The sequence below is a fragment of the Equus quagga genome, chromosome 18 (assembly GCF_021613505.1).
Source record: "Equus quagga isolate Etosha38 chromosome 18, UCLA_HA_Equagga_1.0, whole genome shotgun sequence".
NCBI lineage: Eukaryota > Metazoa > Chordata > Mammalia > Perissodactyla > Equidae > Equus > Equus quagga.
This window is the reverse complement of record NC_060284.1, coordinates 27,933,356-27,960,164: the sequence shown is the minus strand read 5'-3', so window position 1 is coordinate 27,960,164 and position 26,809 is coordinate 27,933,356. Positions and strand designations below refer to the sequence as shown.

The 26,809-nt window shown below is 37.3% G+C and overlaps 1 protein-coding gene across 1 annotated transcript; it reads right to left on the bottom strand.

Annotated features, from left to right (window-relative positions):
* Positions 1 to 1,712: 1,712 nt before the first annotated feature.
* On the bottom strand, positions 1,713 to 16,749 carry DR1 (down-regulator of transcription 1). Its single transcript, XM_046645483.1, has 3 exons — positions 15,847 to 16,749; positions 7,902 to 8,065; positions 1,713 to 3,282 (listed from the first exon to the last, which is right to left on the bottom strand). Exons 1-3 carry the CDS (start codon positions 16,064 to 16,066, stop codon positions 3,136 to 3,138), a joined length of 531 nt encoding a protein of 176 aa, XP_046501439.1. The 5' UTR covers positions 16,067 to 16,749; the 3' UTR covers positions 1,713 to 3,135.
* Positions 16,750 to 26,809: the final 10,060 nt, after the last annotated feature.

Sequence of the window (26,809 nt, the reverse complement as noted above, 5' to 3'; positions counted from 1 at the left end):
ACAGACAAATTAATGGAATATTATTCAGCAATGAGAATGAATGAACTACAAATACATGAAACAATATGAATGAATCTCATGCTGGTAGACTGAACAATGGTCTCCAAAGATATCCACGATCTAATCCCTGGAACCTGTGAATGTTCCCTTACATGGCAAAAGAGACTTTGCAGACATGATTAAACTAAGGGTCTTGAAATGGGGGCATTATCCTGTACCATCCAAGTGGGCCCTAAATGTAGAAGCAAAAGAAGATTCGACTATAGAAGAAGAGATGATGTGATGATGAAAGCAGAGCTTTGAACATGGACGAAGGGGCCATAAGCCAAGGAATACAGGCAGCCACTGGAAGCTGAAAAAAGGCAAGGAAACAAATTCTCCACTCAAAACCTCCTGTTTCAGGAACCAACCCTGCTGATACTTAGACTTTGGCCTAATGAAACTACTGATTTTGGACTTCTGATCTCCAGGACTGCAAGAAAATAAATGTGTATTGTTTTAAATCACTAAGTTTGTGGTAATTTATTACAGTGACATCAGGAAACCAGTATACTCACAAATATAATGATGAGTGAAAAAACTCTATTATGTACACCTACATTTACATAAAATAAAAGACGGATGAAACTAATCTATGGTTTTAGAAGTTTCTGGGGAGGAAGAAGAAGATGATATTACGATAGGGCAAGATGAGGGCTTCTGGGGTGATCACAATGCCCTGTGTCTTGATCCAAGGGCTACCTATATGAGTATGCTAAATTTGTGAAAATCCTTATTTGTGTACTCTTCTATATGTATGGTATATGCAGTTTTAAAAATTGGTACTTCTCAACACATGAATCTGGTAGTCTGCTGAAAAAGACAGATATATATTGAAGGAGGTGGGGAAAATACTTACTAGCCAAGAACTTTATTTCTCAAGAACGCTAAAGATTTGGTTCTTTCTCCAAATGATTTAAAAAATCTCAACAACAGATAGAATACAATAGTGACTTTTAAACGCTAAAAAGCAAGCTAAAAGTAAAACACAGATTCATTAGCTTTGTTATGCCTGGATCCTACCTAGGATTGTAAATTACAAAAAACACAAGAAAAACCACATTTTCTAAAATAACAGTAAACAAAGGAGAAAGTCAGGTACTATATATCAAATAATCAAAACGTCTTTTGGAGGTCTAAGATTCTTGAAACCATTAAAAACGTTAATAGAAATCTCCTGCCATTAATCTGTATAGATCATTGAATATAAAAACAATTTATAAAACACATCAGAATTTTATTGCTTGAAGAATACAGCATATGAAATCACAAGAATGTCAAAATGAAAAGTCACCAGGCTTCGAACATATAATACATTATCAGATGCAGTAAAATAATTAACCTGAACTCTGCATCAGAAAAAAAAAGGTGTGGAAAAATATCTAACTTGTTTACTTAAGAAACAGATATACTTAAAATATAAAGTATAAGGATGTTACAGTACAAATTAGAAAAGCCAACACTTATTATTTCTTAGACTAGACTACCTTTGGTACTTAAACTTTAAAAAAAACAATCCCTTCTATCTTGTCCAAAGCACTTCATGGATGCAATATCAAGTTCAACTTAAAACATTCAGCAAGATTAACCTTTTCGTGGCATGGGAGAAATGTATTTAATAAATGTGCAATATTTCACGTTTTCTAAAACTGCAAAATATGATCATTAAGAAGTCCAACACTTTTAAACTTTATTTATTTAGCTCTCCAATTAAAATTGGGATCCTGGGAGCTGAAATCTATCCTTGGGCTTGGTGAATACAGAAATTTAAGTGATTTGGCAACTGACACAGGAATTTAGATTACTTCATACTACCTTCAGTGGTTTTTCCACTCTGTTTCCAAAATACAAACAATATGCCATTTCTTCAGCACACTGGATTCATATAAAAATCACTACCATACTTTATTGGAACCAAATTAAAGCTTCTCCCTTTCAATGAGCAGGTTGAAACTAACTGTTTCATATAAGGCTGATCAGCTATGACACGCTTTCTTAAACAAAACAAAACCAATCACTTTTTAAAGCTATCTCTCAATTACGACAGAGACAATGGTGCCATTTCAAAAGGAAGCATTGGACACTCTAGGCCATCTAGTCAAGAAAATGTAAAAGTAACGCTAAAAACAAACAATAAGTAAACTATAACTACAAGTTAAATTATAAAAAATTCCTCTTTTATAGCAAGCATGCTCATTAACTTTCATTTCTTTCCCCCAGCAAAGGTTTGAATATTCATGAACCTCAGTTAAACCAACGGAACCTAAGCAATTATTTTACAAGTTCCAATAAACATGGATGGACTAAGCAAGTAATACTATTAACAATTAATGGAGTGAAATAGTAAGAATCATGACAGTCCTCAAAATTGGGCAGCCTTTGAAATGTAATAGTGTAGCTCAAGATGAATTATGCCATAACAAAACTGTAGTTTTCAGCTCTACATAAAACAAAAACAAAATCAAAAACATAACCCACCAAATTTATACAACTACTATTGAACATACTCCTTCCTAGTTTTTGAATGTCCGGTTTTGAGAGTTTTTTAAACAAGTGTATTTATCTGAGCATATTTACTTATTGCCTGTATATACTCATTTTAAAAAACAAAAAATTCAGATACTATATAACTGAACTCTTTGTTTTTTCACCAACCTCACCTAATGTCTACTGTATCACACAGTACCATCCCCCCAATAATTTAAAATTCCCAATTTTTAGTTTAGTTAAAAGGGCAAAGGAAATGCAAATGCATATTTAGAGTTTCTGTATAAATTTCACTGTATTTTTATAAATGAAGTTTTCTGTAACACTGTTTATTGATCAAATAAAGGACTCACTGCTATCTAAAATTTCATAAACACCATTAAAAATTCAAAATTGATATTATACTGAATCTTAAATTTTCAATAGTTCAAAGAGACAGTTTTTACATGAATAGCACACGACAGATGAAACTTAACAGCAGACATCCCCGGAATACCAATGGCAAGTCCACCAAGATGCACACAGAATTACAGATAAGCATTCCTTTCACCGTTTTCTTGTGCAAGGAAAAAACATTTATAGAGGAAACAGAAACTCAGCTGGTGAATTTCAGATATCATCCTCATCTTCTTCATCCTGAGAAGATCCTGCCTGGTTAGATGCACTGGCTGAGGCAGCAGCAAGCTGTGCTTGTTGGGCAGCTTGCTGCATTTGAAGCCACTCCTGCTGGGCCAATTCTGCTTGTTGCTGTCTAGCCTAAACACCAAAAACATAAAAACAAATAATGTTTTTTAAAACTCACAACATATACACTTTGCTTAAATGTATATTAAGCTAATAACAGACTTAGTCATTACCAAGTTCGGATATTTTCCAACCACTATAGAATTGTACATCTGGAAAACATGAACCCTATAAGAAAACATAGTTAGAGATTGTTTCTCTGTCAACTCTCTAAGGAGAGTTTCTAAAACTTGGTTCTCTTATAGATAGTCTCCTTTTATGCCACATAATTTATGACCTTCGGTAAGAAGCTGAAAAAGTTGACAGAAAAATCACAATATTCTCTTTCTGATTCCTTTCCTTGTGTTTCTCTCTTATTTTCATTTCACTTGATTTGTCTTCCTCTCAACTTACAATTTTGATGTAAACATTTTTCAATCTAAAAATTATTTCTGTGGTTTAGAAATTCTCTAGTACAGTTCCTCTAACTCTTAGGGAAAAGTCCCATACGCGAATGCAATAGTTACCTTGATATTTCTTTTGAGTTTCGATCACAGTTCCCTACCTTGTATACACATCTCTCTCTTCCTCTGTCCCTCTTTCCTCTCTCTCTCTAAACATACATACACACACACACACACACCCTTCCCATATACACGCTAGTGAAAATACACTTATCCAGGACTGATTATAAGTGGGATAATTAAAATCCATTCATTTGATATATCCTCCATTTAAAAAAAAAAAGTTTTAGAAACCAAGATGCATACATATGTATTACATGCAATGTTACAACAGCTAAAGCCCCTTCTCAATTTACATGCAGTGTTGCAAGAGCTAAGGCTCCCTTCCAATTTATTCACCCATTAGCAGAAAAACCACACCAAGAAGGGAAAAATGAATCTGTTCTTGAAAAGATCATATAATTTCCCATTAGACTCTACCAAAACAATGTTGTTTCTCCCTGTCTTTTCTCAGAATTGTTCTTTAAGCCTGGCTCATATCCTCCTTTATGCATGGCCAAGTCCTAGTCATCATTTAAAACACAAATCAGTTAGTATTTCTTGACCCTTCTAGGTCATATAATTGCTCTATTATGATATGCAATAATTCTCTATGCATTCCCATACCTATCTGCTTTGTTCTCTAATTACCTGAGTATATATCTGTTTTCTCCACTAGACTTGAGAATAGAGACTATTATCATATTCATTGTTGCATTCCCAACACAGAATGTTTTGTGGGAAAACAGTGATGCACAGCATAACCTCTAACATTAAGATTTTACCATGTACACTCCTCCTAACTTTTCTTAATAATCTGTCATGAATTTATTACTCAAACATTTCTAGAGAATTCTAATCTGGTCATTATTATACTTAAAAAAATCATGTTACCAATTAAGTCCAATATCTCAGCCTAGAGTTCAAGGCCCTCTAAATTACTGCCTGCCCCAATCTACCCCTGTAACTTTTTGAAACATGTACCTTCTGCTCCAAAAAACCTAGAACATAAAATGTTTCCCAAATATACACCATGCCTTTCCATTTCCACAACCTTTACTCATGCTGATATTCGTTCTATGTGAAATTTCCTGATTTTCACCTACTGAAATTCTACTCTTCAAGTCAAACTGAAATACTATTTTCTCCATTAAGTTTTTTCCTGATTCCTCCCAGTATCATTCAGAGTCTAATCAGGAGATAAAAGTCACACTAGTTAGGGGAACAGAAAGAATGTAACAAAAATGATTGTTAACCAAGCATAAAGTTGGTAAATAGGTGACTGGAAAAGCAAGAAAAGAAAACTAAGATCATGCAGGTGGCAACTACAGAAAGCAGCCACCAACCGTAAAACTGGGAGAACAAGGGAAGAAGCTGGAATTTTTAAAATTTAGAAGTTCAGAGGAGCAACCCATGGAGCTGAAACTCAAACCTCTGGAGAAGGGGTATAGGTTGGCTGCTACTAGGATCCCTGAGCTTGGAGGAGGGCCCCAAGGTTTAAGACCCACATCCCTGAGGAAAGAGAGGACTGCTTAGGCTGGTTCTGTAAGAGAGAAACTGCAAACTAGATTCAGTTCCTGCTACAGGAAAAAAACCGATGCAGGCACGGTGAAAAAGCATTGCTAGGTTGCTCAAAGGAACTAGAAGCCAACAGAAAGTAAAAGAAAGGAGGCCAAGTGCTGCTTTCCTCCTCCAGCCTTGGGATCTCCCTCTAGAGCCCCCTACTGGCAGTCCAGTCTACCAGAAGTTAGCTAGAAAAGCAGAAAAGTGGTTTGCAGAGTACTAGGCCCAGACACAAAGCAGAGCATAGAAAGGTGGTTTTCAGGCTGTGACAACTGCTTAGTAACTGGAACACTCCTACACGACCAAAATCTAATGTGATGTGCCTGTACTTACAATCTCTTTATGTATTTCTCATGAAAGCAGTCAGCCTCCTATTATAGTTGTTAGTGTACCTATATTATATCTCCCCTACAAGACAGAAACTTTTTGTTTAGGAAATCAGAAACCAGGTATTCTCTCCAAAAACTACTTTCACCCATTTTTATAAAGCAGTATGGAAAATAGATATTCTATAGGCATTTTTACTTTTTTACAGCAAGAATTCTTAGAGTTCAAAATAGACTAATAGTGCTTCACGAAAAACATTTTAAGAGTTCATAAGAAAATTATCGAGGGGCTAGCCCCATGGCCAAATGGTTAAGTTTGCATGCTCCACTTGGGCAGCCCAGGGTTTTGCCAGTTTGAATCCGAAGGGCGGACATGGTATCGCTCATCAAGCCATGCTGAGGCGGCATCCCACATGCCACAACTAGAAGGACCCACAACTAAAAATACACAACTATGTACTGGGAGGCCCTGGGGAGAAAAAGAAAGAAAAAAAAAATCTTTAAAAAAAAGAAAATTATTGGGCTGGCCCTGTGGCCTGGTGGTTAAGTTCAGCACGCTCCACTTCAGCAGCCCAGGTTAGGCTCCTGGGCATGGACCTACACCACTTGTCAGTGGCCACACTGTGGCAGTGACCCACATACAAAATAAACAGAGACTGGCACAGATGCTAGCTCAGGGCAATTCTTCCTCAAGCAAAAAGAGGAAGATTGGCAACAGATGTTAGCTCGGGGCAAATCTTCCTCAGCAGAAAAAAAAAAAAAAAAAAAGAGTTCATAAGGAAATTATAGGGGAAACCAAATAAGTGAATCTAATCAACTTAAGAATACATACTTTGGGGGCTGGCCCCGTGGCTGAGTGGTTAACTTCGCACGCTCTGCTGCAGGCGGCCCAGTGTTTCGTTAGTTCGAATCCTGGGCGCCGACATGACACTGCTCATCAGACCACGCTGAGGCAGAGTCCCACATGCCACAACTAGAAGAACCCACAACGAAGAATACACAACTATGTACCGGGGGGCTTTGGGGAGAAAAAGGAAAAAATAAAATCTAAAAAAAAAAAAAAAAAGAATACATACTCTGTGGCCTAATCAATTATGAATAGGTATAATTTCATGCACCCCTCCCCCCAAAATTCAAATAATTTCAAGTCTCTAGACAGGTTTTATTGCAAAGGTGCTTGATCTCATAATTTATTCAATGATTTGCAAAGACATGTACCAGTTACATTTTAAATTTAACTGACATTATGTACTATGACCCCATATCAGCTCCCATACATTTCTTTCTGAACATAAAACAGTTCCTATGCCTTTAAAATCACTGCTGATTGATATATTTTATATGTATTTATTTCTACAAATTAAATTTTTCAGTGGTATTTATTCTAATTTCCTTTTTCCCTCTTACCCAATCCATCCCAAGTATTTCCTTCTAAAATGGAAGTGTGAAAGAGAGGTAAGTGGGCATATACTTCTTAATTCACTTCTTCTTTTGGAGATTTTCATTATGTTTTAAGATTCTCATTCCCACACACTAAAATGACTCACTTATTAATTTACAGTTAACTTCAATCTCAATATATTACTGGTTCCCCCTTTCCCAATATTTGCTGCTAGCAGTGAAAGATGGCTTCAAATGAGGCTGCTATTGTGTTATTATTTAAAATAAAGTCTAAAAGATAAAATATGAAAGCGATGCAAAAGACATTATATTTACTTATCAGTTCCTTTCATATTTAGGACTTAAGTACTTTCTGCTCTGGAAGAAGTACTAGGCAGCTGCTATAATTTTACCTCTCTGCTGATTTCCCTCACAAGACCTAAGAAATACTAGGAGATCTTCACCCATAGGTCAATGTTAATCAGATTTTCCTCTTATGCCACTCATCATGCAATCTGATACAGTATTTTCTCACCAGCCCATCATTTTAATCTTAAGAGTGTTTCAGTATACTTTCCTTGCTTTCAAATGATCATTCTGTCAGAAAAACATCAAAGTAAAATCTCAGTAGTTTTTTGGAGTTGTTCTCCTTAGAAAACAGGTTACTGCAAATATTTACTTTTATACAAAGTAAATAACTGGCTAAACAGAGTCAAACAAGCCAGATCTAAACATCAGACTCTATGATCAAACAATCAGCCACAGAAAGACAACCCTTTGGGTAGGTATGTTGATTTAGGAAATGATTCAGAAACCAGTATGATTTCTGTTAGCAAAGAGGCTAGGATTCAGACAAAAATAATTTAAAATGATTACTTACTTTTGCAAATAATTCCTGTTGCTGTCTTAATAACTCTTCTTCAGGAATGCCCAGGTTTTCCAAACGAGAACTGGCCTTTCTTCTTTTTAATGCTACAGTCTTGCATTCTTGTAAGACTTCTTTGACTTCACTGATATAAGAGCCAAAGCCCAAGCTTTCTAGCGCTAGGGAAATGAAAACATAAGAGAGTAATAAAACATAGCTTTTCCCCCACCTATGGAATGTTAAGCTTTTGTGGGGTTTTTTTTTGGAGGGGGAGGTTGTTGTTTTCTAATAATTTTACCTTTTTTATAGTTCACAGCAATTATCTGGATAGCTAAGACAAAATATATTATCAACTTTCTTAGTATTAGATTGCAAATTAGTTAAAACTTAAGGAACATTCCAAGGCACAGGCCTTCACTCTTCCTTTTCTTTCTGACTAATTTTAAAAAACCAAAGCATTTCCTGTGAGGAAAAAAAGGTCCAACGTAAGAACATGTGGTTTTACTAAGAAAACATTTTTCCTATACCACTCATAGTAAATCAAACATCAAGTCAGTCACTTTCTCAAAGAATACAAAGTAAGTAAGTATTTGGAATATATTTGTTAACATATTTTGTTCCATTTGACTTAGAAAAAGTAGGCTGGTAGCACATGCTCTAAGTTTTACTAGGACAGGATGAAAGAATAGATAAGTTCTTTTGTCCAATATCAACAGGAAACTATTTTTAGCAAAGACACTCAAACTGCCAAGTTAAGAAATACTGGTGGAAATAACTTATGAAATTCAGCATTTATATTCAGCCAACAAGTTTCCCTTGAAAATAAAACTTTAACAGGAAGCACTATAAAAGCTTTTTAAGTGATGTGGCAGAAAACTGGGATAAAGGAAGATTATAAGGATAGAAGTATTAACAAAAAATTCTCGCCCTTTATTTTTTTACATTTAGAAAGAAAATTTTAGAAGAAAATAATGTACTCTCTAAATGCCTTCTGTTATCCAGAAAGACAGGCATAAAACTTCCTTTTGGCTCATACTATTTAAAAGTATATTTTATAGTTTTCTATATGTTGACTAATGCCCCAAAAGCACATTGTGTTTTCTGACCCAATGATGAAATATAGGTGGTGAAAAACACAATAAATGAACTTAACATAGTTCATCAGTTCTTGCAGTCTTTCAACAATGATGATGAACCAGACTGCCCTCAGTAAAGATGCCCTGAATTCTAATTTCAGGGATTTGCTCTTCGGGGAGAATACCAAATATACCTTTACAAACCCACATTCTCATGTAAGCTGCAGTTTTTAAGATATTTTGAACGATTTTACAACTTTAATTACTTCAAACATTAAGCTGTTTTATCAACCTTTTTTAGAAATAATCTGATACCAAAAAGCACAGTACTAGTACTTCAATTTTAATAACTTACTGACCCCTCCTGATCCCCCCTGCAAAAATTTCAATAACACACTATTATGAGTTCTGTATATTAAATTAGCCACCACATAATTCTTGGCCTCAAGGAGCTTGGAGTATAGTGGAAAATTAAGTGAAGATTAGACAGCCTGCATTTTTTACTTGAATTGACACACTGACCATTTTTTAAGTGTCAATGCTAGAAGTCAAAAGTTTATCTTTTCTCTTTTTAAAGGCACAAGCATAGTAACGTATTTTCAATAATATTGGCTGGAGACAATACCAAAGGAAACCAAGTGAATGGCTTATGGTTTCCTGACACATTCTAAATAAAGTTTTATTTCCTTAGCCCTATATGAAGGCTCTCCAGGATTTAGCCCTACCTACATTTCCAGCTTTATTTCTGCCATTAAATCCCTCTACATTTCTGCTAAATCTGACTGCTCAATGTATCCCAACAGGCACCAGTTTCCCACATTCCTGCTGATGGTAATGCATTCAAGGCCCAGATCAAACTCCATCTTCAAATTAAGCTTGCCTGATTCTCCTAGACAGAAATAATCTCCCCCTTTTAAAATCAGATAAACATAGAATTTGAAACTTGGTTGTCACTGTATTTGTATAACCTTGAATACATTGCTTAATATCACTAAGCTTCAGTTTTCCATCTCCAAAATGAGAATAGCATCTATTTCATAATATCTTCCTACAACAAGCAGCAGTATAGTGGTAAGGCTGCAAGGGACTGACATCCAGCTCTGCCTCATATTAATTGTGTGACCCTAGATACGTTCCTTTACTTACGTGCCTCTAGAACAAGAATAATAGTATCTACATCTCATCAGATCAGGTTGCTGTAAAGTATAAATGAATTAATATAAATAAAGAGCTTAGACCAGAGGCTGACTCATAGAAGGAGCAGGATAAAGTATTCACTATCATATTTTTATTAGTTTTAGGTTTGTAGGAATGAACAAGTAATTAATCTAAGGTATTTAACACAGGGTCTAGCACATAAGAGTCACTTAACTGACTTGGACCATGTATTATTCATCTTTATTTTTCCTCTTACATTTAAAAGAGTACCCTATTAAATGTACAGGACCTAAATAAATGTAGAGCTATGCATTATCACCTCTAAATTCAAGCTGAACAAGTATAATATAAAATATTAAATTTACAAAATGAACAAATAAACACAATGGAGGCAACTCTTCAAAATGTCATGAATTACTAGACCAGACATTAAAAAAAATCCAATCCAAACTACCTTTAACCATGGAGGCTTGGGTTAAAAATTAAAAAGGAGAAGGAAAAAAAAAAACTTCACCTTTAAAAACATCTAAGGTTGAGAACATTGCTTTCAAAAACTATGCAAGTAAATCCAAGGTTAATATTTAATATTATGCAAAGAGCTTCTATATATAAATACTCTATTCTCAATTAAATGGTTCAACAGGAACAGCCATAAATTTAATCTCAAAACCTGCACTGATTTTAATCCAAATTTTAAACACATTTTGGCTAACAGATATCAATAACTATAGTATCTTATAAATAGAAAGATATTTTACATCATTTGTTACCATGTAGTACTAACCATTTCCATTTCAGACAAAGGAGAATCTTAAAGGATAAGGGAAATGGCTTCTGAGCAGGGCCACCACTTACAGTTGTGCATGTTGTTCAGTGCACAACAGTACTCTATCTAAGGAGGGCCATTCATACTGTAAACATAATAGATTTGAACGTTTAATTATGGTGCTTTTTCTGGCAGAGGGTAGTAAAGGTTTTTAAGAAAGGAGTGCCTTTTCCTAATGTGTACAAAGGGACTTTATGGACTGTTGATGGCCCTAGCTCTAGGCATCTCAGAGTAAAAGCCAAAAAGAATAATAATTTTTAAAAAATTTGTGGGTAAAACACAAACATTACTTATTCCTCAGAGGTCTGTCTGCTACTCTCTGCCATCTATCTTAAAACTATATCCAGAAAAGTGCATGGTATATTAGGGAAAAAGAATACTTAGAACACTTTTCAATTTAAAAGACAGATGTTAACAAGACAGTCACTTAAAAACGAAAAAAAGTAAAAACTTCCACCCAGCAACAATAATTTTAATACAGGCTTGTCTTATTTTACAAAAGCAATGTAATTCTGAAAAGTTTTGTTACAACAAGAATTTGTGTAAATTACTTTATACTTCAAATGCATAATGAACGCTTTCATTTAAAAAACTAAAATATATAAAATAGCATTCTCTCGTTTCTCTATTTTCTTTCATTGGCATGTAGGGGGAAGAGGGGTGATGCAGTTTCATTAAAATACATTAAGAGGATACAGGCCAAAGTGACTTCTTGGCTCATTAGTCTGGCAAAGGTTTCTGAAGACCCTTAAGAACCATGTCCTCTACGGTGCCACTATTCCTGGGAATCTGGGACAACAATGAGAGACTGATGACAGAGGAGGAATCAAATATCACTCATCTTTATATCCTTAGCAGTATCTAGCACCGCGCCAAGTACATAGTAGCATTCAAAGGTAATTGTTGCATGGCAGAAAGAAAACAAAAACAAAGATATATCAATTTTAAGGAAAATTCTAAAATCCTAACTTGAAAAGCATCCGATTATGTGATCAATTGAACAATGCAAATTGCACGTGTTCCTTTGGAAAAAAATATCAGTATGGATGATTATTTAGGCAATACAATATCATTCTCATTCTTATTACAACTCTGCAATCCCTCAGATCCTCTGATTTCAAAACTACTTCACATCCACTTTCCAAAATAGACTGTGGTTTACGCTTCAGGGCAAAGCTACTCAAAATGTATTCCTTGGACTTGTGCCAGAACTGCTTGTAAATGGTCTGCTCTGAGTTAGGTATGGAAATCTGAAATAAGCATTTAAGAACATTCGCAGCAAAACAGTAACTATGTGAGGTGATGAATATGTTACCTAACCTAATTGTGGTAATCATTTCACAGTATATACATACATCCAATCATTACTCCGTACACCTTAAACTTACACAATGGTATATGTCAAGTATCCCTCAATAAAGCTGGGGGAAAAAAAGAACCTTCATAGCAATTTGACAGAGTAATTTTATATCTATTGAATCTAATAACAAAAAATTAAACTTTACATCTTTTTTTTCCCATTTTGTTTTTCTAGTGGAAAACACTCCATTTTTATTGTATTTTACAAAAGTATCAGTGTAAGAGGGACTGGAATTTCTAAAAAGTCCTTCAACATAAATAGCTTGGAGCAACTTAATTGCTGAAGAAGCAAATCCTCAGAGACTTTTTCAGACTTTTACTACTTTCAGTTACTATTCTCATAAATGTGAAAAAAAAAAATGTAGCAAGAGATCGAAAACATAGAAAGAAAGTAATATCACTCAAAATATTCTTATTTACACTTTGGCTTTACAAATGGCATCATGATGTAAGGTTAAATGTAACAGACTTTCAGCTTTATATTTTAATCAGTACCATCATAAATTTTTTAAATTATTATTTATTGTAGCATATTTCATGTAACCTTCTCAACATTGACCCATTCTCAATAACTCCAAGTTATACCTGAAACCATTAATTATTATTTATACATAAATGGGGAAACTTTTAACAGATTTGCCCAATGCCAGACTTTCTAGTATAGAACTTGCAGCTCTTGACTCTCAATGTCAATTCTTTACATAACGTAACAGAACATGTTAGCACTCATTTAAGAATATATGTTCACAGAAACCAGTAATGAAATAAAAGGAACACCTTTTATAACTTAAAACTCCCTTTATTTGTGTATATGCGATCTTCAGTACCAAGTCCACTTTCTTAAACCCAAAATAAGCAAAACATTTAGAAAAAATTTCTAAAAAATTCAGTTATAGTATTTCACAAATTTACTGGCAATAAAATTATTTCACCTTTAAGGGCCAGGCCGGTGGCATACTGGTTAAGTTCACATGCTCTGCAGGTTCGGATTCCAGGGGCAGACCTAGCACCTGCTCGTCAAGCCATGCTGTGGCGGCATCCCACTTAAAATAGAGGAAGATTGGCAACAGATGCTAGCTTAGGGCCAATCTCCCTCACAGAAAGAAAATAAAAATTATTTCAACTTTAACTTGCATTTTACAAAATTGCCTCAAATGCTTAATCTGTTCTGACAAAGCAAAGTAGCAAGTGAACAAGTGAAATGTCCTGAAGCAAAGTTTAGTTCATTAAACTTATTACTAAAAAATACAAACTTCAACATATGAAAACCATACCACTTTAAAATGTACACTATTATTCCACTTGGAAATATTCTACGTTCCTAAATAATCAATGCTGACAGAAAAGCATAAAAAACATCGTACCTATCATGATTTACCTAGCTTTCCAGAGTTAGTCTGTAAAAATACACTTTAAATACCTAAAAAATACATACCTTAAGGATTTCTTTAAAAGAATTTCAACCACTCAAGACAAAAATTCTTTACAATGATTAAGCATATGAGATTATCACGGTACAAAAAAACTCTTCCCCAAACTGGAGAGAATTTTGGGCAAAAATGTTGTCCTTATCCACTTAATAATAGCAATGTTACAAGAAAATAAAGGTAAATTTATAAGACTATAACAGGTCAATACATGACTTTTTAAAATTAATACGTAAATCATCTTCAGTACACAAAGGAAAATGCTTTCACTATAACTTTCTGACTCATACATTAAACCGAATTTAGCATATTCCAAAGTTGAGCTATTTAGCATACTGCTTGCTACAGCTGCACTTTTATTCCATCATGTCAATCAGAAATCTAAATATATCCTAGAAAAGAATAAACTCTACCCAAGAAGACACATTGAAATGTGTTATTGGATTTTTGGAACGATCCCCACTTCTGTGGTGTAAACAAATGTTTAGGCAGATCTTTTAGAAATCTTTTGCAATTTTCATTAGAAAAGCAATGTTGATAAAAGATCCTTCTTTTTTATGAGCTGTAAAAGAAAATTATAGCTATCCGTGTTGGATAACCTTGTGAAAGACTTATGACAACAATCATACATACAATGTAAAAATAAAAACACAAGAGGAAAAATAGACAACTTGGCTTTCGTTTTACTTGCCAAGATTCAGCACATCAAACAAGTACGAAAAAATACTAACTTTAAAATCAATTATGCTTTTTCCTAGGGATTTTTTTCTCCTTATGTACTGAAATAGAAATGGCAGAGTATATTTTAACTCTACCTTCTACACATCATTAAAAACCAAAAATGAATCATTTAATCCTTTTGTCAATATTGACAGTAAAATATTGGACATGGTGAACATGAGCAGATGTGTTCTCTACTTCAGAACAGGAAAGTCACCTTTTAAAAAGTTAAATTATAAAAATAAAATGGTAGACAACGATCTGCCTAGCAAAATGATTAAAATTAACCATGAGTTTTTTCTGACATCAAAAGCAATCAAGAAATTGTTAGAATTTTAATTGGATTATCATAAACGGCAATTCATCACGTCAAATTGAATGCAAATTTTTCATAAGCGTCTATATAAGTGCTTACCAAAACATTATGACAAGGAAATATGTCCCATCTCAGAAATAAACCATCAGAACAGTCCCCCAAATGAATATTACTGGACTTAATCCCTTCCAAGATAAGACACAGAAAGCCTTAAAACTTTCAGAAGTGCTGTTCAACAGAAGCTTAAGTGTACACATCTCAACGGGAACGGCAGCAGGAAAGCACAGAGAAATGTTCCATGAAAAAACATCTCTTACAATCTTTCAATCCAAGCTTTAAAAATTTATCTCCGTAGAACAAAGCAAGATACACAAAGGAAAAAGAAAGAAAGATTAAAGAACATTCACCCTTTTCTTACAGAACAGAACCAGAGCGCTTTGGTAACTTATCGAACGGCAGGACTATCAAACCATTGTCAAAACAAAAAATATATCCTCTTTATTCGACATCAGTAAACTTTACAACGTTGAACACAATCACGTTAAGAACTTTTTAAATCATGTGTTCAGAAAATTCAGCTTTTCCTCTACACTGGGGAAAAGGTCGGGCGAGGAAGAGGTGCCGTCTCCACTCACGCTTGCAGTTCCCGTCTGAACTTTAATTTTCCTGGGGAGCCTTCTGGGTCCCTCTCCCAGTTGTCACGATCTAGGTTCCACCTCAGGCGGGCAGGGTCTCAGCTGTCACGTCTAGGTTCATCCTTAGGCAGGCAAAATTCTTGTGGCTCCCGCTTACCTGGCTGTGAATCGAGATCACTACTCACACTTTTTACCTTTGGGGGACGTTAGCGCACCTGAACGCCAGCAACGCTACCTTGCACTCGCTGGATGAAAAGCACCACGAGAAGACTACACACGGACGGTCTGCAGGCACCCGCTGCCCGCGCGCCCGCGTGGCTGCTCCATCTACCGGTGCTTCTCGGGGGGAGGAAGGAAGGCTCTGACACGAACGGGGCACGCGACTAGCAGGCTGTCCCCGGACCCTCATTTAAACAAAATCCCACACATCCCATACAGCTTACCTTGGATGACATGCTCTGGGGAGATGGTCTTCTTTTCCGACTTGTTGCAAATCTCATTGGCTTCCGAAGATATAAGATGAATGAATTCGGTGCAGCAGTTCACCACCAGCTCCCGCGCATCGTTGGCCACCCGGACATTGGGGAGAGTCTCTTTGATCATCTTATTGATAGCAGCTCTGGGTATAGTGAGATCATCATCGTTGCCAGACGAGGAAGCCATCGTATCTTCCTATTTCTCGCGCCCCGACTTTTAAAACCTCCCCAGCTCTGGTCCACTACCCCACGAAGATGTTTCAAAAGGCCGCCCTCGGAGAGGGATCCGGGGGCGCCGAAAAGAGGGTGCAGAAAATGAAGGGGGAGGCGGGGAGGAGCTGGCTCGTGAGGGCGGGGAACAGCCGTGTGTGTGAGGGATTCAGGGCGAGGTTGGGAGGAGAGTCGGGGGGCTGAGGATTCCAGGGGCGGCACTGCCCAGGTCGGGGAGGGGAAGCACGGTGGTCCGGAAATTTGAACACTGGGGAACCACCTTCGTGTCTTCTCAGACGGGCGGGCGCTGTCGCCTAACCGGTCCCCAACGGCGCCCGGACAGAGGCACGGCCCAGGGGCACTGGCCTCGCCGCGGAACCAGGCGGACACCCAGCGGGCTTGGCTCTATAGAGCCGGAGCCCCCGCTGCCGCCGCCGCCGCCAGCAGCCCTTGCCGCCGCCTCGGCCAAACCATCCTTCAGACACCAGCGCCGCCGCCTCACAACATGTCGGCCGCGGCCGCTGCTGGAACCGGGGTGGCCGCCCGGGAACGAATACGGACAGAGCCAGGCACAAGACGCGCGGCAGTGGCGGCCACCGTGGCCGTTTAGCCCGAACGCAGATCGTGGAAGCCGAGGCCGCGGCAACGGTGGTCCCTCCAGAGGCCAGGGAAGAAGGTTTGCTGGAAGCCCCTCCCGACACTCTTTGCGCTACCGGAAGCCTCGCCCCCCATGTTCCCTCCCCTCCGCTCCAGACCGACTTCCGGGTGTGGCTGCCCCCCTTCCCCCACCCGCGGCGGCGCTAACAGCCCGTCCTCACCGCCAGCGGCTTCCGCCTGCCGCCGGCCCGGCACGCGCCCCTGGATCCCGCCCCTTCACCAGGCCCGGAGCTGGGCGAGCGCGCGCCTCGCGGTACCGGAGAACTCCGAGCACGCGCTTGCTCCGGGGCTGCGGCCCGGAACTCGGGATGCGGTGGGTGGGTGGACGGGCGCGGGTGAATCGCCTCTACAGTCTCAACCTGCTGAGGCCTCAAATCCGTGTCTAGCCACGTTTGGGGACAAAGGACCGCAAAAGAACTCTCTTATTCTTTTAAGGAAGCCGAATTGGGATTGAAAGGAAGAGAAACGAGGCCTGGGCTCGGGGGAATGGGATATGGGGAAAGCAGAACCCCGTGTGCCTGTGTGTGCATCATTTGGAGGAAAAGGTTTTGATGGTATCTAATAGGCATTATTCGGATCAAAGCTCTCGATGGTCTTCCACCTATTTTTTCGTTTTATGGGGAAGGAAACATTCAGAGAAGTGGCTTGCCCTTCCAGTCGCTACTAAGGGCTGGAAACCAGATCCCTTGTAGTGGAAGTACTTAACGTACAATCAACCACGTTACGAGGCTCCAACATAGTCGTTTTTCATGTTGTATGCACGTTGGCTTCTGGAGGGGGGAAAATAAAGTATGCTGAAGTATCTTAAGCAACTCTGATTTTTGCTTCTCTCCAAGGTGATTAGTAATATCAACGGGTGTCAAGTTGTGTGTAAACTTGTTAGGTCAACGTGTGTCAATTTTCACAAAAATGGCATTATTTTTATAATCTAAGTTTGTCATTTGGAAGAATGAGTGTTATAAGTAGTGGAGTGTTGCAACTACTAAAAATGAACGAGATACACTTTAAATCCGTTTTTGCACTTTAATCAGATTCATTTTCGAAATGTTTTCTTAAAATGTTATATTTCAGTCTAAGAATCTAGATGTGGCACCTTGAGGAGACCTTAGTTAATTATACCGGTTTTTTTCATTTAGCATTTTCTCCAGTACACTGATGGGTTCTTTGATTTCTAAAGTGTAGACGCTTGTCTTTTAGTGCTATTAAGTTTAGTCAAAATTTCTTTGATAAAATATTTTAAAATTTTCTTCAAAATAGAACTGTGAAACTGTTGGCTCAGTTGTTGGCCCTTTATGAAGTGTTTTTGTAAGTCAGTTTACTGTTGGTTTAAATTTGTCTAAATTTGTCTGGCCTTACCAAGTTTATCAGTCTGAAAAAGCTAGCAAAAAATGTCTCCGGAGTTATCACTTTGTCACTGACTCAAATCTTGTTGTTCCTGAAAAAAAGTAATAATGATAATTTTGCTTTCTTCTCTAACATTTATGCTATATGGACTTACAGGCTCATGATACACAGATCGGTAGAGCACGTGTTATTATTCCAGTAGTAGTTCATTACTACAGGATTCTGTGGTAGCGTAAGCATGGGGTGTATAGTAAAGAGACCGAGGTTCCTGTCCCAGTTTTTTGTTGCTTTAGACAGGTCATCTCCGGGCCTCATCTTCTTAACTAGAAATGGAAATATTATGTAACTCACAAGACTCAAAGTCAAATGAGACTGTTTGTAAAAGTACTTTTAACATTATGAAGTATTATATAGATGCTAGTGTTTATTATTATCATCTTTATCGGTCCGGGCAGTCTTCAGCCAGTAATAAACCATACGTAATATGGCTGAGAGAAAATTTAATTCAATATAAATAGTAGTGTGATATATCGTGAAATATGCTAATCTGGATACCATGTTTAAATATTTATTGTACAATATATCTCTTATAAATAGGCTTTTGAAAATAATGATAAAGTTTCAATAAGCTTTAAGAGTTTTAGAGAGAGTGCGTATATATGAAACATTTTTTTCGTGATGTCTCAAAATTCATGATGTGAAAGACACATAATAGAGCTGTTTCTTATGATGAGTTAGGCTACCTATGGTAGTCATCTTAAAATACGTTAATTCAAAGATGCCCAGGTTTTCCGCTAAAATTACTGATAGTAATCTGTAACATTTGTAATTTGAAGCTTAACATTAAAAAAGCAAATAATACTCTCCATTATGCTCATTCGTCATTGCTAGCACACTGCTTGCTAGTTGGTAATAACACAAATTTAAAAAATAACATCTGTTACATAGTTTTTTTGTGATTAGCACTATGCTAAGCACTTTTACCTGTATTACCTCATTTAATCCTCAGAGCAACTTTATTTGATAGATGCTGTTTTAATCTCCATTTTACAGATAAGGAAAGTGAAGCCTGGAGAAGCTAAATAACTTCCATGAAGTAAGGATAGTAGTCAGGATAGGCTAGATTATGTTGCAAGAAAAAAACTAACTCCCGAATCTCTAAAGGTTTATTTCTTGCTCGTGTTATAGGTTCATCGTGGGTTAGCAAGAAGACGTAACAAGTAGCAATGAATCAAGAATCTTACGGAGCTGTTGAGAAGAGGTACAGACAGACTTGAAATAAAGGCTTTTGATAGGTAGAGAGAGGGGAAGAAAGTATTTGTCTGCAAAGTAACAACATAAAGTTGTGGAGACAGAGATTGTTCTGGGAGCAGTGGGGAGATGGCTTTAATTGAAGTAAAGCGCTTGTGTCTTGCAGTAGTGAGAGAGCCAGACACAGGAGGCAGCAGAAGTCAGGAAATAATAGAAGCCGAGAGAGAGCGAGAGTGAGGGAGAAGAGAGTGAAGTCAGTCAGTTGTGACAAAGGCAACAGAAGCAAGGAGAGAAGATTTAGGGCCTGAAATCCTCGTGTCAGAGAAAGCAACAAAACAACTGCATTGCGGGAGTGCGTGTTGGTGTATCCTGCTTTTGAAAGAGGCGGTAGGCGTCCAAGGAACAGTTTCCTGTGCTGCTTTACTTCCTGTGTATCTTCATAAGACTTTTCTAAAAATCCTGTTTTTGTTCTCAACTTGGAAGAGCTCAATTCATTCAAGGGCTTTGGCTTCAGATCTGGGTTTAATACCCATTCTGCCACTTAATTAACTGCAACTTTGGTAGGGTATTTAAGCTGTGTCTTGGTTTTTCCCATCTATAAAATAAGGATAAAAATACTTGCTTCACAGGGGTGTTTTAAAGATCAAATGACATAATGTATACCAAGTATTTATCCCATTTAAATAATAAATGATCATTGTTTAAAAAATACTCATCATTATGCTCATGGTTATTACTCCTAAGAGTGGAATAATGGGGTTGAAAAGCAAGGTGATTCCAAGAACGATTACACAGAAAGAGTTGGAAAAAACCTGATAGTTTGGCTCCTAGATAGTCAAGGAAACAGATTAATCAAATACAATTATAAGATTTTTAGCCTCAGAAACTGGGATTAGGGATCAGGGTAGGGTCAAATCAACAAAATTCAAAGAGAGCTATTCAGAGGAGAAGATGTGCTTGCTTTTGCTCATGTTTGAGTTTGAGGCAACAGCAGGCATTTAAGGAAGTGATGTCCTGTAAGCAGTAGAAAGGGAAGACAGACAGCATCTGATTCCCACATTCTTTCAACAACTATGTGTCTACTGTCCTAAGTACAATGTGGAAGTAAGAAAGATGAATACAACATCCTTCTTGTTTTCAAGGACCCTACAATCTGTCAGAAGAATCAGAATATAAACCAGATTGAAATGAAATACTGTGATAAACATACAAGCTAAGAGTGTGCAGAAGAAGGAGCTATTATCACACCAATTGTGAGGTACAGAGGGCTTTATGGAGGAGTCAGCATTCTAACTGAGCCTTAGAAGATGGAGTAGAATTTTTATGAATAAGGAAAGAGTATGCAGCTGAAGAAGAAACACAAAAATATATAAATTGGGGGAGCCAGCCCTCTGGCTGAGTGGTTAAGTTTGCGCCCTGCGCTTTGGCAGACCAGGGTTTCACCAGTTTGAATCCTGGGCGCGGACATGGCACTGCTCATCAGGCCGCGTTGAGGCAGTGTCCCACATGCCACAACTAGAGGGACCCACAACTAGTATATACAACTGTGTACCTGGGGGATTTGGGAAGAAAAAGGCAGAAAAAAATAAATATATATATATAAATTCGGAAAATCAAGTAGCCTAGAGTGGCTCTGTTTGTAGGGTTTGTAAAGAGGTATGGCAGGATGTGTTGCAGGAAAAGTAAGTTAGGCCCGAAAGATGACAAATCAGTGCCTATTATGAATTACATGCTGTGCTAGATGTTTTCATATTCACTATTTCATTTAATTTTCATATAGTCATACAAATGGGTATTTTGAGAGGAAAATAGTTTTATTAGACAGGTTTACTAATTTGTTTAAATTATCACAGAAAATAAATAAGTAATGGAGCTGGAATTTGAAATCAGCTTGCTTAACTCCAAAGCTTAGGCTATTTTCAATATGGTAATATCTCTTAAAAAAAAAGTTGTATTCATTTTAGCACTTTAAAAATATAAAGCACTTTAATGTATTTGGTCTTTATTACTAGTCATTAATCCCATCTTGTAGATGGGAAAATCAAAATGAGTGAGGTTATTCAAGGTCACAGAGTTAGTAAATGGCAGATTGGGAATGCAACCTAAGCTTTCTGACTCCAAAGCCTCTGATCTTTCCAACATTTTTTTAAGGAGTCTGGATTTCTTCTGTAGGCAGTGGAAAGAGCCAGAGAACATTTTTGAGAAGGGGGAAGACATAAATATTTAAAAAGATTAGTGTGGGATGGAATGGAATGGAGAGAGACAAGGACACTAGTTATTAGGCTATTGCAAAAACAAGTTAATAATGATGTAGACCTGAACAAAGAGAGTTCAGTGATAGTAAGATAGAAGGAACAAATCATAGGCATTTGGGAAAAAAGTTTATGTGACTTAGCTCCTAATTGCATCTGCAGTGAGGTAGAAGTAAGTACTACAGAGCCAGTGAGTGGTTTGTTCATCCCTGCACCCCCAGGGCCAGCACAGCTCCCAGCACATGTTGGGCACTTAATAAATATTTGTTAACTCTGGAAGTGGATGAGGACCTTTAAGGATGGTAGAGTAAAAAAGAAGTCTAAAGATAAAAAGCAAAAAGAAGAGAAAATATGTCAGGGAATACTTGATAGAAACCAAGAAAACATAGTGCAAAGGAAACCATGAGGGGAGAGTTGTAAGAGTGTGAGATGCCACAGAGAGGCATTGTTGGAAAGGGATCAAACATAGTGTCACTGAAGAAAAGGTCAATAGGAAAGAGCAGAAGTCAACATGCAAGCAGTTGAAGAGAGGAATGAGAGGAAGAACTGGAGCCAAGGAGCATAGAGTACACTTTCAAGAAGTTTGGTGGTGAAGGGAAAGGGAGCAATGGGATGACAGAATGAGGAAAAAGCAAAGTCAAGGAAGGAATTGCAAAGGCTAGAAGACACATGTAGTTCAAGGGAAAGAGCCAGTGGAGGGAGGTAGGCTGAAAATACAAGCAAAACTAGGTTTTAAGGAAATGGAAGTGGATGAGATTAAAAAAGCACAGATGGAGTGATCAGGATTAGATATACAGATCCGGGCATGCTTCACAATGAGGAGAATCTGAAGATAAGATTATAGGCAAGTGATTATAGACAGTGATTGCAAAAGGAGATGAGCAGAAGACTAAGGAATCTTTAGAGGCTGACCACAGGCAAGGGCAAAGGAGTGGTCAGAGAAGCAGCAAGAGACTGTATAAATTCACTGTCACATAGACCAATACACAACTGACCAAGTTTGAGAAAAGTAAGAAGTAGCCAAAAGTGTCAGGTGTTGCAGAGTAGGGAATGAGGACTGGGAGAGGATGTTCATACAAGCAGCTCATCAACAAAAACCTTGGAATTCCTTCCTTTGTCTGTTCACTTAGAGCTAATAAATTTCCATAGGTCAACTTTGCAACTAACTGAGAATTTTTAAGGTGAGTAACAAATCCCTTTGTCTATAGGTGATAAATTTGAAATATGATGCAAATAAATTTCTATCAAATGATATGATTTTAAATCTAATTCAGTCATGCTAATTCAGTTTTAAAAGCATTTGAAGCACTTGGAATTGAGTATCCTACTTCTGTAAATCCCATTTATTCGTTCGTTTATTGCTTTTATTCAACAAATGTTTATTGTGTATCTACCATATACTTTGCTAGGTACTGGGGATATGGCAATAAGCAAGAAAGACACCATCCTGGCCTTCATGCCTAAAGAAATAACACCAAAGAAAGAAAAAAAGCTGTATTTTGCCAGTTGTTGATAATAGGTAAAAAATAAAAAGTAATCTAACTAAAATAATAGAGAAATGATTATAGTATAACTGTTTGAAGAACTATTATGTAGCCCTTAAAATAATTGTGTATGAATATGGTACGTTTTCTCTAGTATTAAAACAAAATAGAACGCTGTTGTTAGAACTATATGAAAATACACATGCAATTGAGTAAAGGCTAAATAGAAACATGCAAAAATTAACATTAAAAGGAAGGAAGAAAATGATGATAATTCTTACTTTAAAAGGGAAAAAATGGGGTAATTTTTCAGTCTTCAGACATTCTAGCAATATATGTGCAGACTACTCATTCCTGCTACTGTTAATGAGGCTATATCTGGTATATGTGACTGCTCATTCCAAGTTTCCTTGCTTGCAGCTAATAGCTCAGCTGACTAAGAACTTTGCCCACCAGGGTGATCTGAACCTTCATTTCTAGAGGTCTAAGTGCTTGGTGGTCATCAGTGTCAATTGTGTCAAACTAAATAAAGGCAATGCAACAGACTGGAGAACAACTGTGAGGTAGAATGACTGGGAACCAATGAATATTTGTTCAATAAATGGCCTCTCTTTTACAGATGAAAAGCGTAGAGAGTTTAGATTAACTCTTAAGTGACAGAGTCAGGATTTAAACCTGTGCTGTCTGGCTCCAGAACAACCCTCAGCATAGTTACATTATACTGCTTCTGCGCTCTTAGGGTGAAGATTGAGTGTGGGTGCTGAGCCTTCCGTACTCAGAATTAAGTCATGTCTTGGCTTCAACCTTAACTAGCCTTGGAACTAAGAACAAGTTACTTAATTTTTCTGAGTTTCAGTCTTTTCATCTATAAAATGAAAATAACCTTTGTGCATGGCACAATGCCTATCATTTGATAAGTTGATTTATAAAATGGTGGCTATTATTATTAATTCAGTACAAATTTATTGAGCGTACTGTGGTGGCACTGCATGTACAGTGGTGCACAAGAATGACGTAATTCCTCTTCTCATAGATCTTCCAGTAAAAAGGAGCTGAGCTAAACCATAAAATGAAAATAGCAATGTGTGGTCTACACATCTACCTCCCTCACCTTGGATTATGAACACCAAGACTGGTATATGGGAACACAGTTGTGATTGTGAACTGAAGAGGATGGATCAGGAAAGGAAACAAGCCTGGAACAATCAAAAGTAAAGGGAGCAGGGGCCGGCCTGGTGGCGCAGCGGTTAAGTTTGCACGTTCCGCTCCAGAGGCCCGGGGTTTGCTGGTTTGGATCCTTGGTGCAGACCTATGCACTGCTTGTCAAGCCATGTTGTGGCAGGCATCCCACATATAAGGTAGAGGAAGATGGGCACAGATGTTAGGTCAGGGCCAGTCCTCCTCAGCAAGAAAAAGGAGGATTGGTGGTGGATGTTAGCTAAGGGCTAATCTTCCTTTAAAAAAAGAAAAAAAAAAGTAAAGGGAGTAAAACAGGGAACAGGAGTGAATCCAGGAAAACTGCCAAGAGTGGGGGTATCATCTGGTTTTCTTAAGCCTAGCACGGAAGTCTGGATTTTATAAGAAAAGTGGAGGGAACTGATGAAGAAATTCTTGCACAGAACAGGAAAAGCAGACAAAATGAGAAATGATCTGTGAGATAACTGCAGAGATGGTAGTATTCTCAATACACTGTAGAAAGCATGACTAAAGGGAAGGAAGTGAGAAACATTTAAAAAAAAAAAACTATCCTCAAGTGCTAATTTGGAGAACAGCCACACTTTATAATATGAGCCAAGAGATAAAATCAAATTTATTTCTCAGGGGGGGAAAATAGGCCCTTTTTCAGGCTAAAATCCCCTGCCACCTGGCTTGTTTTCACTATAAATGAGCACTGGGAAAAGAACAGGCTTTAGAGATTCTGCCCAAGCAATTCACAGACCATTTTCTTGGTAATTGCTGTGTAGCTCTTTTTTCAGTCAGGCTCACAGGATTTAATCTTGGTTTTTGATAGTAAGTATTGTTTTTAACATTTATCAAATGTACCAAAATATCTCTAAAAGTGTCTAGGAACGTGTGTAGGGAAAGAAAAGGGAGTCATATATAGCAATCCTTGGGGTGACCTGATAGAACAGTCTGCAGATTTACTCTTATGAGCATGTTTATGTAATTTGACTTAAATCATTGTCATGGTTAAGGCCAACATTCACCACAATGAGATAGTACATGGATTAACTGACTAATTATAGTATTTTCAGGAGCACCTAATGGTAAGTGGCTTAATTGTGGCTAAATTACAGGCCAAGTGGTTGAGAAAGTCATTGTTCCCAAGTAAATCCCAGTTTATGGCGTTCACTATTAAACCTGTCATCTTTACTAAAACTCAAAATAGGGTTATTTTTTAGATGAGAAATACATATTTTTCTGATTTTTTTTTTAAGATTGCCACCTGAGCTAACATCTGTTGCCAATCCTTTTTTTCCTTCTTTTCCCCAAAGCGCCCCCAGTACATAGTCGTATATTCTAGTTGTAGGTCCTCCTGGTTGTGCTATGTGGGAGGCCCCTCAGCATGGCCTGACCAGCAGTGCTGGGTCCGCACCCAGGATCCGAACCAGCAAAACCCTGGGCTGCCAAAGCTGAGCACACAAACTTAACCACTCAGCCAGGGGGCCGGCCCCTTCTGATTTTTTGTTTAGGTGAAAGGGACATCTAGAGCACAAAGATACATCTATCTTTTACACAGATGCTTGTCTATGTGTTTGCAGCTTCAATTTTAAGGTTAGCAAAGTTGATTTCAATTTCTGTGGTGTAATTATATTGATTGTATTGGAAAAACGTGAACTGATACATTGAAGATCTACAAATTGGTTACAGAAGGTTATCCATATATATGAAATTTGTTGAGCATTTCAAATTCATAAATAATATTTAGCTTCTGAACAATGATAAATATATACACTTATGCATATATCACACATAATATGTTAAGAATATCTTGTTGGCTTATTGAGCAAAATATCATAAAATATGACATTAAAACCCAGATACACAGCAATAAAAAATTTGGGATTAGAATATCTAACAACACAAATCTATGTTAGTAATGACATTTTTATAAAATATTTATAAATTTAAAGAGCCGGAGATTCATTCAGTATCTCTGGCGTTTGAACTGACATCTCTTCATCTTCCACACAGTTGCTTATAGAGAGGGAAAATGGTTAGATTTTCCAGCAGCTTTATATTTTCACATTAAAATTCAATGTTATTCAGACCCAAATAGAGATAATAAAAGTGGTGTTCCTAACCAGTGAGGAAAGTGTAAATTATACAAGTGAAACAGCCACTGGCCAATTGTTTGGAGGAAAAAAAATACACCGTGTGCCAAAATAAATTCCTGGTGGATTAAAGATTTTAATGTAAAAGTGAAACCATAAAATTACTAAAAGAAATGTAGAAAATACTTCTCTTGGGAGTGGGAATTATATTGCATGAAATGTAAAGCAAAAGATTGATTTTTAATATAAATAAAAACCTTAAAAGTGTTTCAGAAATCACCAAAAAATTAAAAGGCAAATACCAAACTGGAAAGGAAAAAAAGGGACGAAAGTTTAAGAAGTCTTGCAAATCCAGAAGAAGATAGCGAAATAGAAAAGTAGAAAAATGAGCAAAGGACTTCTGTAAGAAAAGAAGGAATAAAAGGGTCAATAAAGATGAGTTTTTTTCATTTTCATC